Here is a 19,094-nt window from a genome sequence, read left to right as displayed (position 1 = left end):
CTTAATCTCCAATGTCTTGTTCAGAAATGAGAACAGAACATACTTCTGTTTACTTATAAAATACACCGTCACTAAGTCCTTGAGCTATTCATCGTGCCTTACGAAAACACTCCAAATTACACTGTTTTTCATGATTTAAAAAAATAAAGAGTACCAAGGTGGCTGTAAATTTCTACCTTTTCCCCTTCATTAATTAACTAAAGGTGGATGAACTTTTGAAGCTTGTTTTAAAAACCATTATTTATCCATTGCTAAAGATTTTTAACATTGAGTTAATTCATCACTGCAATTAATTTTTACAGTCAAGCTTTGAAGTTTAAGAATTAGTCAGTTAGTTATTAAAAACACAATAAGGGAAGTCTTACCATCCTTGAACAGAAACTCCCCCTTACATGTGTAAACCTACAGGAGGACTAGCAGAACAAAACTCACAAGTGTTGATGTCAACTAAAGCCATTTTGTTTTTCATCAACTAATGATTTCAAGGTATGTGGAGTGAAAAAGATGTATAGCCATAATCGAATATAATCATTTCTATCAAATATATGCTAATGGTAATCATCACAAGAAAAAAATCTGTAACTATACATGGGGACAGATGTTACTAAACTTACTGTGGTGATCATTTCATAACACACACAAATATCATATCATTATGTTGTACACCTGAAACTAATATATATCAATTATACCTCAATAAAATAAATAACTTCCCCAAATATACTAATGAATTCTACAATTCATTATGTTCATCTTGTGAGGTTGTACGTTTTCAAAATTCTGAAACACCACTCAACAACACAATAATTTCATAAAACATGTATGTTTAGGGTTGTAACTTAATATTCACACATTCATAATAACACCATATTTGACTGTGTCTTATTGAACAGACGGGGTAATGACTATTTCCAACAATCAAGCCCACCTTTAACAACAATATGGTTCCAATGAAGGTATTTCAAAAAGATGTAAAAGTTTTAAAGAAAATTCCAAAACAAGGAATTTCATAAATGTTTTTAGCAATGAATAAGCCATGTATATATTATTTAAACATTAATACTATTACTTTACGTAAACGTTCAATTCAGTAAAATGACACCCTTCTACAGTTTTACCAAGTATGAAAGAATCTGTAATCATACAGTATATTTGTTATTGACATACAACCACAAAAATGTATCATTCTAATACAGAAACATTTAAATACATACCAGTATTTAATCAGATAAAGAGGCTCACCTATGTTTTTTAAGTTTTGCTTCTGCATCTGTAACCTGCTTAGTAACCATTGCTATTCTGCCAATCCCATCAATTTCCACATCAGAGTTTGCTGGGGATGATGAACTTGTCTTCAGCTGATCTGATTTAATCAAACGCTGTTTCTCTCGACTAAAATAATCAATAAAAGTAGATGAATTATACCAAAGAATAAACTAAAATTACTTATCTTTAAAGCTCTATTTCACAAAATAAAAATATTAATCATATTGACTAATAATGATGATGACCAATATGCATGACCAAGCTGGCATTCAAAGTTGATAGTCTGCACAGCCTAAGAACAGAGTTGTCAAATCACTATGTTGTACACCTGAAATTAGGGCAACACTGTGTGTCAACAACACTTTAATTTAAAAAAAGAAGAATACTGCTGATTCTACTAAGTATTTTTTCAGCTTTACTGAGGTATAATTGACAAATAAAATTATATATTTAAAGTGTAAAAAAATTGAGAGTGTAGTAATGCTTTATAACAGCTTTCACCTGTTTCCAAGCTGCTTCTATCTCAGTGCACCACTGTATTCAAGTCTATAAATGATCATCTGGCTCCCCCTCCTGTGAGTTATAAAAACATTAACTCTGCATATTGGGTAAAATCAGCACCACTCAATTCCCAATGTGAATAAACTATAAAGACTGAGTTAAGTATTGAAATAGCACATACCTTTACAACTAATTACAAAAACACCACTTACTTGGCAATCTCTTCCTTTAATAATCTATATTCAATCTTCTTTTCTTCAGGCAAAGCTTCAGGTGTTCGCATGGGATCATTTTCTTTCTCAGATTTTGGAGGTACTTTCGGTTTTGAAGCTTGCTAGAGAACAGTTGAAGTCAACCAAATCAACAGCTTCCATTAATCCCACACTGAGATTTATATTTTATATTGCAACCCAGTGCACATTTATGTATTTAGAAACAAATGAATAACTTCATAACTATTTTCTATTTCTTTTCTTAAAACAATGCAGCCTGTTAACCACAACTTAACTGCATGACCCACTAAAGCTCTACAGTTTTAAAATAACTGAACTAAATCATATGTAACCAACATGTACAGTAAAAATAGGGGTAAAAGTTGTACTTAGATAACATAGTTTAATAAAAACTGTTTTCTGGTAAGATGATACAATTTTCAAAGCAATAAATTTCCTTAGTACAGAGGACAATTATCCACTCAATTTTTACTATTTTGAAAACGGGACTAGTCAATTGGAAAAAACCAGGTTTTTAATAGTTAAATCTAACTAAATTTATACGTTCTTCATTATGTAAAGTCCTAAATAACACAAATACTTAAAATATTTCCACAATTTAATATATTAAAAATCTAGACCTCTAAGGTCTAATTTGCAGGAAAAAAACCTTAATGACTATCAATAAATCATCTTTCTTTTCATCTTTCATTACTGCACTTACCTCAGCAGTTCGTCTTGCTTCTTTAATCATGGACTCCAATCCACCGAAAACACTATTGGTTGACTTGGAAGCCTCTCCATCAGACTCACTGTCATCTGAATCATTCAGTGTTACAACCACTGACTTATGCTTTGGAAGCTGCAAAGATAATATATTTGTTACTTTTTTTTTTTTAAGATTTTATTTATTTATTTGACAGAGAGAGACAGCCAGCGAGAGAGGGAACACAAGCAGGGGGAGTGGGAGAGGAAGCAGGCTCCAAGCGGAGAAGCCTGATGTGGGGCTCGATCCTACAACGCTGGGATCACGCCCTGAGCCAAAGGCAGACACTTAACGACTGCGCCACCCAGGCGCCCCAATATATTTGTTACTTTTGATGACAAAAGTAACTATTCTTTTCTTGGCTCTACCCCAATTAGATGTGTGGCCCTGGACAAGTCATTTAACCTCTTGAATTTCAATTCCTAAAAATAATGGACTCCAAGTAGACAGTCTGTGGTTTCTTATCGTTATGTTGCATAACTAACTTTGTTCCACTTCACCAATACTGTTATTTATTTGCCCACCACATAAAATATTCTGTATTTTCAGTCTTTCTAGACACTACCATGATCACCTTTCTCATTAAGTTTTATTTTCTCCAACTTTCTTTCTTTCTTTCATTTATTTTAGAGAGGCAGGGAGGGCAGAGGGAGAGGGAGAAAGAATCTTAATTAAGCAGGCCCCCTATCCCACAACCCTGAGATTATGACCTGGGGCGAAACCAAGAATCAGATGCCTAACCAACTGAGCCACCCAGGCGCCCCATTTTCTCCGACTTTCTATAAGGAACCATAATGTCACTTAAATTAGCTATTTTACAACCAAACAAAAAATTAATAATTCTGCATAGTTATTGACAAAACTTTTTGGCTTTTGTGGTTATATAGACAGGGCAAGTGGCCAAAATTGGTTTACCTATCAGAGGCAAGATTTCAGCTTGGCTTTGCTCCAGTTATTTTACTTCAAAGCCATTGGAAAACAAGGTAAAAAGAAATTGTCGTTTCAATCTCTTTGATGGACATTAGTAAACATCATAAATAAATTCTGCTGTTACAGTATAGGTATTAATTGGAAAAATATGAGCAAGACATAAATGAAGATGGGAGAAATAAAAAATATACATACAATTTTCTAAAAGTAACTCTGGAACAAAGAAAATCTGAATGGACCAATTATATAGAAAAAATTGAAAAAAAAATGGCAAAGGTAATAATGAAAATAATGCTTCTCCAAAAACATTATCACTAAACTCTACCAGTTTTCAAGAGAAGAAACTGCTTCCATTTCACTATTAATAAATAAAAAATAAATTTTTCTTATATATGTACATATATAAACTAGGAGTTAGGGAATAAGACAGCAAAATTTCATAAAAATTTCTCACAAACTGTTCAACCGTAGGATTAAATATTTTGCTTGTTTTTACCGAGATCACAGTTCGTGGAAGACGAGGTCCTCTGTGAAACTTTGGGTTCTGTATCCTAGGCTGAGATACTGTATTAATACTGACTATCGATAGATTGCTTCTTGGCACAGGCTGTGAATTGTTCAGAACTGGAGGTGAAGGTGGGTCACTATTACTGGATGTTTCCTAAGTAAGGAAAAGAGAAATATGAAACATTTTTAAATAAAAAGACATTTCTTCATCTTGAAAAATCTTGAGTAAATTAGCTTCAGACTTACGCTTTACTGAAAAGCCCAATAAATCCCAGAGAAAAGCAAAGCTAAAACTAGGGTCAAGAGCACCACCTAGAGGTTCAGGCACCTAAATTACCTCTGGCTTAAAAGCTCTTTTATTTGCAAGAGATTTAAGTAGCTCTTCCCGAAGCAGCATTTCTTCCTCCTCTTCCTCATCTGCAAAAGGTGGTTTTGGAGGCTGTTCTGGATCTTCAGGTGGGAGAGGTGGTAAAGGTGGTAGAGGAGGTAGAGGTTCAAGAGAAACACACAAGCCTTCCACATAAGGCTGGCTCAAAGGTGGCATAGACTGGTTATTTTTAAAAGAGAAGAAATAATTACAGTGCAAATTTTACAAATTTCAAATATTTATCTCTGGAGCAACATTAAATTTAAAATGGTAACCTTTAGGTTATTACTTTAGTTGTAATGATAAGTGACCTAAGTGTCTTGTACACATCTTAAAACTAAACCAAATTCAATATTCAACCATGAAAAAAGTATAATTTTTGCAATAAAAAAAATCAATAATATTTGAAACATCTAATTTATGAACCTCAAGGTAATTATACAAACTTCTCCACTCCCTTTCTTATTTTCATTCAGTATTCCAAAAGACAGAAATCAAAGTTTATGGGTCTCTCCTCTAAAGGACTACCTGAAAACAAGTGAAGATATTGAAAACCAAGAACATATGATAGATATTTGAGTAAAAAACAAAAATTAGGCACCAAAGGAATTCTGGAAATAGTCCAGAGTATTTCAAGAACTGTTAAGAAGACTCTCTTAAATGCCTGTGTGATGGCTTCTTAACAAATTACTTACAAAGAAAACCAAATTTATACCAATCTCTGAGTTTGGATATATTTTTGTTTCAAAGAACTGCCAGAATTTCCCTTGTCATTTAGTTCATCCATTCTCCATTTCCCAAAAGGAAACATTTCGAGGAAGAAGGGAAAAAAAAAAAAAGTTTTCTCTCACTCTGTGCTCTAATATTCCCCTCACCTTAAGCTTCCAAGGAGAACACCCGATGTCCACCTAGGAACTATGAAATGGCAAAGTTCCCTGGTAACCTACTGAGAGAGATCCAACTTGGTCTGTAGGTTCTTTCAATCTAGAAATAACTTCAGAACTTTTACTTTATGATTCCCCCACTTCCTTTTTTCTTTCTTTTCTTTTCTTTTAAATGAGGGCCTGGCAGTTCTTTTAAAAGGAATCTGGGGAAAAAAGAAACTAACTTCTACATACAATGTTCTTTTGCTGAAATTTCAAATTAAAAATAACTGTATTTATCAAAAGAGGAGAAAGGAAAGAATTCATTTCTAAAAGTATCCTAATGCACTTAAATCCCAACTGCCAAAAGAAGATAATGCAAAAGAGTAGATAATCTTATTCTGCTTTGGAATAAATTTTTGGAGGAGCTACTAGCTGAGAAGGAAAAAGGAAACGTGCTAAATATTGAAAGAAAGTACACATGAGATTAAAAATTAGCTATGAGGGGCGCCTGGGTGGTACAGTTGTTAAGCATCTGCCTTGGGCTCAGGGCGTGATCCCAGGTTCTGGGATGGAGCCCCACATCAGGCTTCTCCGCAGGAGCCTGCTTCTTCCTCTCCCACTCCCCCTGCTTGTGTTCCCTCTCTCGCTGGCTGTCTCTCTCTGTCAAATAAATAATAAAAATCTTTCAAAAAAAAATTAGCTATGAAAAAATCTCCCAAATGAACAGCCTGCCAATCCATAATTAACTATTTATTCTATAGATTTCATAGCTATTAATTTTGGTAAACAATTCTAATTTAAGTTCTCTTCAAACATTAACTAATTTCGTTAAATGCCAGTTTTTCAATACAAATTAGTAAAGACACAAAACAACAGAATAATTTTCTTAAAAATCACATCAGTTCTCACTTACAGAAACCTGAGGTGGCGGAGGCAAAGAAATAGATGGTGCTGGAGAAAAATACCCCAGTGAACATTCAGAGAAGAATGGTGGTTGCACCGGTGAAGGGGCTGTAAAAAATTTTTTTGTTAAGAGTTTACGAATATACTTTGAAAGGAATAAAGATAATGACGTTTGAAGAAATAAAAATACACCTAAACAGAGTGCAAATTAGTATCTTTAAACTCCATGCGACCTCGCCACCTATTCAACATTGTCCTTTACCATCATGAAGAAAGCCTTCCAACTTAAGTTGGCTCTTAGCGCCTTAAAACTCTTTGTTCCACCTTTCACTCATCTAACAGGAGACAGAGCGTATGTTTTACAAACATATTTTTAAGGAATAATAAAACAAAAAACTCCCCTGAATCTACTAAAATGTCCTAACCAAAAGACAAACAAAAAACAAACCAGTAATGTGGCAATTCCATTCCTCCCTTTATGTGGAATGAAAAAATGAACTACTTAAGTTGTATAGAAAGCAAATAGTAGGAGTGAAAAGAACTACCTACTGCTGTATTTAATCAATTAAATGTACACTTTGTCACATTTAATAATTCTGAAATAGTTAAAAATCAATGAATCTCAGTTAAATTGTTAGCATTTTTTTCCTTCCCCGGTAGCAGGTAAAATAATTGTGCATTTTACCTTCAGTGGTTTCTTATGAGTCAGTGAAATAGGACAGATTCAAAGACTACTCTTGCTACCCAATACTGTATAACCTCAGGGAAAAACTAATGCTGCTTCTTTCTCCCAGCTGTCTCTTAAGTCAATATGGCTATTACCCACATGATTTATATAGTTAACCTGTGCCCAAATGATACCATTTGAAAATACAATGTCCTTTAGAACATTTTACTTCTTAAAAATAAATACCTGTAGCGAATAGAGCAAAAAGCTACAATTTGACAAAGCTGAGGGAAGAGTACATTCTCAATTTTTTACAAAATTCTTTTGAAGCATAGTTCATAAAATTATTTTATAGAAATAAAGACTATTAATACTGTCAATACTTAGGAATGCTATGAATTATCCTGAAGAACCCAGAAGTAAGAAAACTTAATACTGACCAAAGAGAGTTAAATTTTGAAATCAAAACATAATATGAAATTATCAAACATAAGCCTCAAAACAATAACCAAAAATAAGCATTTTTGGTAAACATTACCCAAATCATACAGATTTTTCTTTGTTTCTGTCTGGACACACTAAAGTAAGAATCTCGTTTTGATATGTTCTGACAATATGACCATAGGGAGAAATACATATGATCTTTCAAGTAAGCATTCCAGTTCCTAGAATGCCAACTACATTCAGTTATCTGCCTCAGTTTTATGTGTTTTAATTAGTGAGAAAATAGGTCTCCCACAGAATCACCCCTGAATATCAATTAAAGCAAGTCTCCAGCCCTCAAGAAGAGTCACATCCTAGAATATGCAATCTAATTGAAGTACTGCCCTGACCAGTTCTAACCAGCCTCTACTGAGATGCCACTAGTAGTACCACTTATCATCTCCAAATTCCTACAAAGTACCATCACTGGAAGGAGAAAGGAAGCCCAAAAACAAGAAACACTTTTCTTTTTTAACTAGAGCAGAAATTACGATATAAAGATAAGAGATCGAAAGTTTATTTTTTTTATTTAAAAGCAGTACTCTCATCTTTCCCACAATCTTCATTTTTTAGATTAATAGCAGAGTTTAAACACTGCCTTTTTATTTAAATGCTATCTAGAAAGAAACACTTGAAAGAAAGGTTAATATTATACATTTGACGTTTGCTCTCAAAGTACTCCACCAAATGTCTATGGTTACACAATTCACCAGCAAACGTCACTTTCATTACACATTTCTTTCAAGCTTTTGGGTAGCTTTATGATCATTTTCCATTTATAAAAATTTGTAAATATGTGACTTTTAAGTTTTGGTTCATACCTGGAGAATTGGTTTCACTATCTGTATCCATAGCAACTTCTTCATAGTTATCATATTGATAAATGCCTCCTCCACTATCAGTAGGTTGCTTATCTAAGGATCGTCTTAGGTCAGGATCTGAAGACTAATAACACAAGATATTTTTCAGTTTCAAAGCATTTTCTGTCTTAGTCTATTCGTAGGCTAGAAATTATGAAACAATTGACAGTTATCCTCTAGGGAACAGTATCAAAAATCATATTCCTCTATAAAATAAGATGACACCAAGTTCCTGAACACTTATGGCCTCTCTGTATGAGAAACTAGATGAATAAATTCAAGTTTTATGTCATCAAGACTATATTTTAGGGGCACTGGGTGGCTCAGTTGGTTGAGTGTCTGATTCTTAGTTTCAGCTTGGGTCATGATCTCCTGGTTGTGGAATCAAGTCCCATGTCAAGCTCCGTGCTCAGTGTAGAGTTTGCTTCAGATTCTCTCTCCCTCTCCCTTACTCTCTCTCTCTCAAATAAATAAAAATCTTTAAAAAAAAAAAAAAGGCTATATTTTAGAGCATTTTGAAAAAATAAAGTAACATCTTAGTTATGAATACACTGATGACAGCTGACTACCAGAAACTCTTAGGCGATGTGTTTGTGTGTAGTTTTCTTTTTGTATTTCTTACAACGTTTCACTCACAGAGATAGTTCATAGCTAAGAAAACCTATCAAGATTGATAACAGTAACGTGGAACTACAATACTTTTTTCTTAAAAAAGACTCTAACAAAGTACTTTTTAGAAATTCGAAGTATATTTATAAATTCCTTGCTTAAGCAAACCTAGTTCCTGACTCCCTACAATTAAAGAGCTCTTACTCTAACATCCCTCTCTTCTTTGGTAGTTCATTCACAAGTCTAATTTCAAATCTCAAAATCCTGAAATCTGTCACTGATATCACTAGATCAATATTAAATCTCCAGTTTACCGCCTGACACCATTCATAAAAAACAATGACAATCATTATCAATGACTTTACTTAGTAAAGGTTCACAAATGCTAAATAACTAAAGTAGCCAAAACACTAAGGCTATGATGATTTAACTTTCTTTAAAATAGTCCATACCAATTAGTCATGACACAATTTTAATTCTACAATACTAAACAAATGCTAAAAAAAAATACAACAGAACACCCTAATGAAATTCTCCCCTAATACTTAGGGTATGGCCATTTTTAGGGTAAGTCCTCACTACAAGTTAGTAATCTTACTTTCTTCTAAACAGAGAAAGATGAAAAAGCCAAAAGCAGACTTTGCTAACCGTAACTTTCATCTTTCATTTCTTCGGTTTCTAGTATCTACAACTATAGAAAACTCATTCTCAATTATAACCAACCTTCCCTTCTCCCCCAAAAAGCTGTAACAAGTTCTATCAAACACAGTAACTCTATACTTTTTCTTAGTTGGCTGTATTTATGAAGTAAGACAATAAGGACACTTAAATTTGAATATTGTTTTGATTTATATTTTTACACTCTTTACCTTACTTCTTGATCTCCTCTTTCCACCAACCAATTTCATGAATCGATTGTACTGCTCTTCCTGATTTGAGAGATCCCGAATTTTTCTGATTTCTTCTTCTCTTTTCCTTCTCTCTTCTTCTTCAGCTTGTTTCCGCTGATCCTCTTCTTTCTGCCTTTCCTGTTCTTTTTGCTGTTGTAGTTTCTTCCATGCCTTTGTTTGCTGCTTCCTTAATGCCTGTTTAGCTTTAAATGAAAATACAGAAACATCAGTATCTATTAGTTAGAATTTTCTAGATAAAGGAAAACAAATGCTTTATATTTATTTTCATTATCACTAAATCAAATATACAGCTGCTCCTCCAAGTTGTTTATATAGGACTGTCCCCCATTCAGGGCCCTATACTTCCCAAACTCAAAACTTTCTGAGTTAAAATCTTGAAACTACACTGATATATGAATTCAAAAGAATTTAACAGAAATGATCACCTGTAGTGCTAACTTTTTTGGCTGAATGTGTTTTTGTACTGGTTTTAACTTTTTGCTGTACAGTTTTCGTCTTAGTCAACTTTTCTTTGCTTTCTTTCATCACCTGCTGTTCTTTTTGTTGCCATTTTTTACTGGCTGACTGAAGAGCCAAAAGACGAAGTTGTAGTTCAGACAGTTCCTCTTCATCTTCACCAAGTTTCTTTAAAAAAAGAAATAGTTGTAACTTCTTAGTTCTATTATTTGACCTTAAACATTTCACCAAGTCAAACCTTTCCAAGGATCAGAATTTAGAGTTAGTTGTAAAGGAAACATTTAAATGGCAATATAAGTAAAGTAAGGAAACAAACTACTTATCACAGCCCTACAACCCAATCCAATCCCTATGATATAGACGGAAGATCAATCTGTGGAGGGTGTGTGTATATGTAAATTGAAGGGTTAGAGGGGATAAGTACAACTGATGGAACAGGATGATGCAAAAAGGAAGTTAAGTATCAGAGATCAGCATTTAACTGACAAGAAAGTAAAAATCTGATGACAAACAAGGAAGTAAAAATCTGATGACAGGAAATGCAAGAAGAAATTGACCCAGGAGAGGTCAAGAATGAAGAATGAAGTGGTTCCAGAACCATGTGATTTACTAGTCTTACAAGTAATACAGAGAACAGGTACACTGAATCTCAAGAGCGAAATTTGCAAACTTTTTAAAAAATACATATTTTATAATTCTTTAGATTTACTTATATTTGAACATTACATGTTCTAAAACTACAGATACTTATCTGAATATTTAAAATATTTTGACCACCCAAGACTTTTCTTCAGGGAAGCTAAAACAGGAAAACAGGTTAACAGCCAATGTTTGAAAGCTTTTTTCCAATTGAAATATCTTAATTTTTTCACTCTACCTTTTTAAAAATAATTTAAAAAATCCATTCTCTAACATTTTAGCTAAAATATAATTGAAATTGTCAGGCAAAGTAAGCAGAGATTTTTTTTAGATTTTATTTATTTGACAGAGCACACGTGCACAAGCAGGGGGAGGGGCAGAGGGAGAGGGAGAAGCAGGCTCCGCAGGGTGAGCAAGGAGCCCGTCCCAGGACCCCAGGATCATGACCTGAGCCGAAGGCAGCCGCTTAACCAACTGAGCCACTCAGGCACCCCATAAGCACAGATTCTTAATTGGAGTACATAGATATGGTGGGGAGAGACATATTAGGAGTCCTCTGGCCTCCCTATCCTTTGAAATCAAATGCAAAACTCTTTTTTTCTTTATGTGTATGTATAAAGAAGGCGGGAATCAAAAGAGACCTAGATTCAAAAAGGTTAACGCCCACTTACTTAATAACTTTTGCTTGTAAGTGAATTATAATCACATTTTGTCTAATATCCTATTAAATTATTTAACTCCTAAGCAGTGGGTCCTTCCTACTGGTTTCACTTTACTATAAACTATTATAAATGCCTAACTGAATTGCCACCACATATTTCAGTACTTCAGTTTATCCAAACCAGGCTATAGATACCCTTTCCACCGTTGGGAAATACATGTAACAAATGAGTTGAAAAAATTATCTTTTTTTTAACTCTAAGTCACTTAAACATACCAAATTCTACTGCTTGGTCCTGCAGTTCTAGAGCTGTGCTATCTGGTATGGTGGCAATGAGCCCCATGTGGCTATATAAATTTAAATTAACTAAAATGGAATAAGAAATTTAGTTCCTCAGCCACACTAATCACATTTCAAGTGCTTAAAAGCCACATGTGGTTAATAGCTACCATATTGGAAAGTGTAAATAAAGAACATTTCCATCATTGTAGAAAATTCTATTGGATAGTCCTGATCTAGAGAGTTTAAAATAAAGCTATCATCACTGTTCCATTGAGACTTAAAAGTCTTTGATTACTTTTTGCAACCACTCCTCTAGGAATGAAAGAAAGAAGGTACTGATTCTGTCATACAACTATATGCTACTTCAAGCAGTTACCTGATCAGCAAGAGCACCGAACCCCATTTAACTCCTTGCTCCGACATTTAAGTCCTACAGAACTTTAGGCAAGCCACTTAATCTACCCATATGAATCTTACCTCATCTGTAAATCAAATAATGTCAACTTAATTTATGAAGTTATTGTAAGGACATTAAAAAATGTATACACATGCACATGCGTGTGTGTGTGTGTGTACACGTGTATCTATTATATTATCAATCTTAAATTCAGGATCATCTCTTTCCTAAAGCTTCTAGGCTCTTTGCATCATTTTAATTTACTCATAAAAACTAACTGAAATCTTAAAAGGAATAAAGGTATTCCAGATCTCTAATTCAACAGAGAAAAGGCTTGGGCTATTGAGAGCTATTACATGTCAAACACAGTGTTTGGTGCTTCTGTACTTTATCCTGCTGAACCTCACCACAATCCAGAGAACAGATGACATCAAACTCATTGTGCAGAGAAGGAAACAGAGGCAAGCAAAGGCAAGAGCTTACACCAAGATCACTCAGTTAATAAGAGGAGGAGCTAGAACTGAACAGCAGGTCAAGGTCTAAGTCCAAAGATCTCCCACACAGGATAATCCCCCAAAAGCAGGAAAACTCTGGGTGACTATTAAAAGTTTCAAAAAAATAACCAAAAGATCTATCTATGGATATATATAAAAAAACACTTCAATTAAATTCAAGTTGACTGAACCCAACCCAAAGATACTGAAGGACATCTCTCCAGATTTTCTTATCTTTTAGGCTTATGTTCAAATGGAGGTAATGATGAAAGAAATGATGTAAAGGAAAAGAATGGAAAACAAGACAGAATCCTCTTTCAAAAGAACAGAGCAAAGCAGTATAAGAATCAGTCTTACAGAGACACCCAATTCCAAAAAGGAGGATCTTACCTTTTCAGATAGAATGTCTGAGGCACTAATTCTTCTTGTTAAATTTTGTTCTTTATCTTCTAATCCTTTGAAATAAAACAGCATACTTTGAATACTCTGAAAAACAGCTACCATCAATTTAAAATAAAATGCTATATGATATTTGGTAATAATTATTTTAAGGGGTCTCTCATTTTCTCAATCTCTGACCAAAAAGGAAAGAATGCTATTAGAATGAAAATCTGACCAAACGTTTCATATCAGCCTCATTACTGAATGTTATCAGGCAAAATGACTCAAAATATTAAATAAGTTAAAATTGTACTTTGATAAAATAACTTATGAACTGAAAGTAATTATTTCAATAATAGAATTTACATTAAGCTGGCAGTAACTTATGAGCACAATGCTTCCTTTAAAACAAGTACAAACCATAAATTTCAAACTATAAATCTAACTTTACACAAAACTTATAAAAGCAGGTCATTGTTTAATTCACCAAACATAATTAGGCACTGTCCTACCACTGTTACGGGTCTCTACGATACAACTATTTCAATTCTGACTCAGTACTTCCCAGATTGGTCTTAGGCAGTCATGCAGTATTTTTAAAATTATTATCCAGAATTCTAAACTGAGCTAAAGACAATCATCAGGACATAGGTAGTAGTTAAAACCATCTAATTAAGAACACCCTTGGACAATGGAACACAGAGGACAGTTAAGAAATTACAAAAGAATACTATTAAAAAAAAAAGAGGAAAATCAGAAGATTATAAGAAATTCCAGATGTATATGGTATTACTGAAACCCCCAAATTTCACGTTTATCAAGAAAAACATCACTGAATATAGTAGATATGTGTACTCCCTATAGAATATTCTCAACATTGTGGCCTGTTTGGTCCTTTGAGAATATAAAACAAATTATACCAGTCTTTTGCTCAAGACCCTGTAGTAGCTCACATTTCATTCAGAATAAAAAACAAAGTTCTTATGAGGCTGTGCATGATCGATCCCAACCCATCTCTGACCTCTTCTCTCCCACTATTCAGCACCCCCACTCTCTTTTCTTTAGTGGCACAGGCCTCCCTGATATTTCCCAAATATACCAGGTACCCTTCTGCCTTAACAATAGTTACTCTAGTTTGTTGATTCTCAAACTTTACCAGGTATTAGAATCAACAAGGTGGCTTATTAAATAAAGATTGTTGGGCCCCGTGTCCAGAGTTTCCAATTCAGTAGACCTAGGATAGGGCCTGAGCATTTACATTTAATTTTTTTTAGAGATTTTTATTTATTTGAGAGAGGGAGCAAGAGAGAGCATGAGTGGGGTAAGGGGCAGAGGGAGAAACAAACTCCCCGCTGAGCAGGGAAACAGATGCGGGCTCCTCTCTGGGATCATGACTTGAGCCAAAGGAAGCCGCTTCACCAACTGAGCCATCCAGGCACCCCAGCATTTGCATTTTCATTAAGTTCCCAGGTAATGCTGGTCCAAGGACCAAAGTTAGAAAACCACTGCTCTAGCTATTTTTTATCTGCCTAGAAAGCTCTTCCCTCAGATATCCATTTGGCTAGTCCCTCATGGTCTCCAAAGCCTTTGTTTAAATCTCACCTTCAAACTCAGGCCTTTGTTGATCACTCATTAATACTACAACCTATACCTGCTATCCCCCTACTTACCCTGCTACACTTTTCCCATAACTGTTATTTACTAATCACATCTATTCTTCCTCTTTCTAAAATACAAGCCCATGAAGGCATTAACTGACTATTTGTTCATGGATAGATTTCTAAGAGCCTGGAATAAAGTGCTCAATTTTTTTTTTTTTTAAGATTTTATTTATTTATTCAACAGATAGAGACAGCCAGCGAGAGAGGGAACACAAGCAGGGGGAGTGGGAGAGGGAGAAGCAGGCTCACAGCAGAAGAGCCTGATGTGGGACTCGATCCCGTCACGCCGGGATCACGCCCTGAGCCTAAGGCAGACGCTTAACCACTGTGCCACCCAGGCGCCCCAAAAGTGCTCAATTTTTGAATGAATGGAAAAATGAAATAAAAAAATGAAGGAAAATTAAAATTAATTTTGTAATTACATCAAAGTAACTCTGCCCTGACTAGTTTCAGTGAAGAGTAGACAAGCGGATTGCACTGGATTGAGAGGTAAAGTGAAGAGAGTCAGCACCGGCTAGCCCTTCAAGGAATCTGGTTGAAAAGACAAGTTAAGGGAGAATATAGAATGGGGAAGAGAGAGTGATTACACTTTGGGAGGAAGACGTAAATACGTTTATACTAAGAACTCCTTAAGAGAAAGTGGTTAAAGATGAATCAAAATAAACAACAGATGGAGCAATGTTCCAGAGAAAGGAGAAGTTAGAGCCAGAAATACAGGTTAAAACAAAGTGGCCATAAACAAAAATGAAATGAAGTGAAAATCAATACAGATATAAATTTACAGTCAGAAAGTGAGAAGCTGAAAGTTGAGTGAGAATACTTGAAATAGGAGGCACACCCATAGGCTGAACAATAGGAATAAAGTTGAGTAAAAGGCCTGAAAAAAATAATAAAGGTTTAGAAGAGTTGTTGAGAAAAATGGAAAAGCAGCTAATCACTAACAACTTAAAAGCTTGACGGCAGAGCTAAGAGTCTGATGGCCCACGTGGCGTTTAAGAAAATCTAAATTCCTTAGCCAAGACATTCAAGGCCCTCTACAATCTGATTTCAATCTACCCTTTTATAAATTTATACCCAACTGCTCCAAGAAACATACCATATATCCCACACTGCACCCATTTTAGATCAATCTCAATTATCCTTTAAAAGTTCTCTGTGCTTTTTATCTGCTCATTTGGGTTCCTTCTTACTTCCTAACTTGAAAAGACTCATTTTTTGAGACACATATCAAACATTTCCATACTACGAAAACTTTCTAAACCCAGGCAGACATATTTGATCCTTCCCCTGTACTACTGCAGGCTTTCATACATTAACTCTTACTATCCTCTATAATAGTTATTTGCGTGTTTTTTCTATCCCACTGAGTTATACTTTTTGAAACTGCCTGCCTGGAGTCATGGTGCTAAATTGAAGAAGAAAAAACATGTCCCTGAGAATATGTAACCAAAATCAGTCACCACTCAGGTTTGCAGCCCAATTTATACCACATGGGTGGCCTTGAAAACTTCGAATATAAAGCAGTCCCAGGACAAAAGTCTACTCAGGTGCCTGGCAGTGGCAAAAGCAAACCCTCTCTTAGAAGTCCATCTTTGTCCCAGGCCTCAAAAAATTCCCACAAAAAAAAAAAAAAAAAAAAAAAAAAAACCTGAAACAAAAATGAGCACCTTAAGAAACAAAAAAGAGAAAAGGAAAAGAAAAAAATCACTAAGAAAAGAAGGTACCAAAAATGGGAACCAGAATAAGAGAAATCTAAAAAGAATGACCAAAGCAATTTGAAAAAAAATTATAATGAAATACTAAAATAAAAACTGTAACTGGAATTTAAAATTCAATAAGTGAGCTCAAGGCAAATTAGACACACTAAAGAGAGAATCTGTAAACTGAGAGATGCATCAGAAGAAATTTTCCAGAACGTAGCAGATTTACAAAGAGATGGAAACTTAAAAGAAATGAAGACAAACGGAAGATAAAGATGATTTGATACGCATACAGATATACAGAATTCCAGAAAAGAGAGAGAATGGGAAACTATTTGAGATAATGACTATTTTTCAGAATCAATGAAAACAAGAAGCACAACAGATCAAAGCTGAATAAAAAGAAATCACAAAGAACACACCATAAACTACAGAATATCAAAGACAAAAATAGGATTTTTAAAGCAAGCAGAGAAAGAAGATAAATTACTTTCAAATTAGAAATCATTAAGACTGATAGCTTACTTTTCAAAATTAATAATGGAAGCCAGAAAATATCTTCAATATGTTGAGAATATACTTAGCCAATCTAGAATTCCAAACCTAGAAAGTTATCTTTAAAAAAGGGCAAACAGAATTAAGTTTTCTATCCAGCAGACACATCCAAATTCTAAAAAGCATAAATGATTCTAAACACAGAATAGTGACCCAAGAAAGTGTTAAATATATGAGCAAAGCAAGGCAAATACTGGCCTTTGTATATGGAGAGGGTAAAAACCTTGATTAATTTTGAACGTCGGTAAGAATTCATGTTACAATTCTGAAAGGAACCACTTGGAGACAAGAAACTTAATATCTAACTTCCAAACCAGTAAAAGGAAAATAAAAAAATTGTATGGGGGGGGGCACAAAAGAGGCAAGAAAGAGAAAAAGGACAAAACCCAAGTATCAGTAATAATGAAAAATGCAAACAGACTACATATTCTAGTAAAGGACAAAGACTGTCAGACTAAGTTACAAAAGAAATCCAGTTCTATACTATGTACAATTGACATCTGAGACATGAGAATATGGAAAGACTGAAAGAATGGAAAATGATATACAAGGCGTATACACTTACCAAAAGAAAGATGGTGTGACTATTGGCATAAGCTAAGTCTTTCTGGCAGAACCATTACCAGAGATAAAGAAGGCCACCACATAATAACAAGAATAATGAGTCAATTCCTCAGCCTCAAAGTATTTAAAATAAAAACTGAAAACCATAAATCGTGGCTGATGTTAACAAACCTTTCACTAATTAAACAAGCAGATCAAAAAATGAAGGAAGATGTGAACATAAAAAGCTTGATCTAACAATATAATCCTTTCAAACACATATACAATTATAAAAAATCAATCGCATACAATAAAGCAATTCTCTACAAATAAATATGACAGTATCTATATTCTCATTCTTTAATATACAATTCTCTGACAATATGGTTGACTTAGAAATTAGTAACAAAAAACGTAGTTAAAAAATCTTTGTGTTTGGAAGTTAAGAAACACACTTCCAAACAGCCTAAGGTTAAAGAAAAACAAAAATTAGAAAATATTTAGAAATGAATGAGAAAAAAATTATATGTCACAAACTGCTAAAGTAGAAATTTCATAACCCAAATTAATCTTAATAGAAGAGAGGCTGAAAACTAACAAGTTCTTTTCTTTTTTAAGGATTTTATTTATTCGACAGAAAGAGACAGCGAGAGAGAGGGAACACAGCAGGGGGAGTGAGAAAGGGAGACACAGGCCTCCTCCTGAGCAGGGAGCCCCATGAGGGGCTCGAACCCAGGACCCTGGGATCATGACCTGAGCCCAAGGCAGACGCTAAACTTAACGACTGAGCTACCCAGGTGCCCCAAAACTAACAAGTTTTAAAAGCTATGGACTTATTTCTAGGGAAATTTAAAACCAGGGATATAACTTATAAATGCTACAAGTAATAGAAAAGTGAGATTCTCTTTTTTTTACATTTTATTTATTTGAGAGAGAGAGAGAAGGGGGGAGGGGCAGAGGGAGAGGCAGAAAAACACCCCGCTGAGCAGGGAGCCAGACGTGGGGCTCCATCCCAGGACCCTGAGATCATGACCTGAGCCAAAAACAGACGCTTAACCAACTGAGCCACCCAGGCATCCCAAAAAATGAGATTCTTAAGAATAATTTTTTATAAACTTCACAACTTATAGGAAATGGACACATTACCAGAAAAACAGAGTTTACCTAAACTGCCTTAACCAGAAACAGAAAGCATGAACAGTCAACAGTGTAAAACCTTTCCAGAAAAAATTCCATCCAGGCCCAGACACTTCTACCAAAAAGACCTACCAAATATCCCAGGAACAATTCTAATCTTAATTTAATCCCAAGAATAAAGAAGAAACCACTCCCCAACTCATTTTGAGCATATGATAACCTCATACTAGAACTTGGCAAGGAAAAGGGGGGAAAAATTAAAGGCTATAAACCCAGATGAAAAATGCTAAATAAAACATTAGCAAACCTTCATTTATGAAGACTTTATAATTGCCCCAAA

At 34.5% G+C, this 19,094-nt stretch overlaps 1 protein-coding gene across 1 annotated transcript in view; it reads right to left on the bottom strand.

Moving 5' to 3' along the window:
• ZFC3H1 (zinc finger C3H1-type containing) overlaps positions 1-19,094 on the bottom strand; it is a 50,518-nt gene that overhangs the window by 24,289 nt on the left and 7,135 nt on the right. The window contains exons 3-12 of the mRNA XM_026500020.4: positions 13,168-13,232; positions 10,274-10,472; positions 9,807-10,030; positions 8,290-8,413; positions 6,329-6,426; positions 4,520-4,729; positions 4,172-4,336; positions 2,704-2,841; positions 1,980-2,101; positions 1,243-1,392 (exon numbers count right to left, since the gene is read on the bottom strand). Coding sequence (XP_026355805.1) covers positions 1,243-1,392; positions 1,980-2,101; positions 2,704-2,841; positions 4,172-4,336; positions 4,520-4,729; positions 6,329-6,426; positions 8,290-8,413; positions 9,807-10,030; positions 10,274-10,472; positions 13,168-13,232 — 1,495 coding nt within the window. The remainder of the gene's footprint in view (positions 1-1,242; positions 1,393-1,979; positions 2,102-2,703; positions 2,842-4,171; positions 4,337-4,519; positions 4,730-6,328; positions 6,427-8,289; positions 8,414-9,806; positions 10,031-10,273; positions 10,473-13,167; positions 13,233-19,094) is intronic.

This window comes from Ursus arctos, unplaced genomic scaffold (assembly GCF_023065955.2).
Source record: "Ursus arctos isolate Adak ecotype North America unplaced genomic scaffold, UrsArc2.0 scaffold_21, whole genome shotgun sequence".
NCBI classification, from domain to species: domain Eukaryota; kingdom Metazoa; phylum Chordata; class Mammalia; order Carnivora; family Ursidae; genus Ursus; species Ursus arctos.
This window is presented reverse-complemented; position numbering and strand designations above follow the sequence as displayed.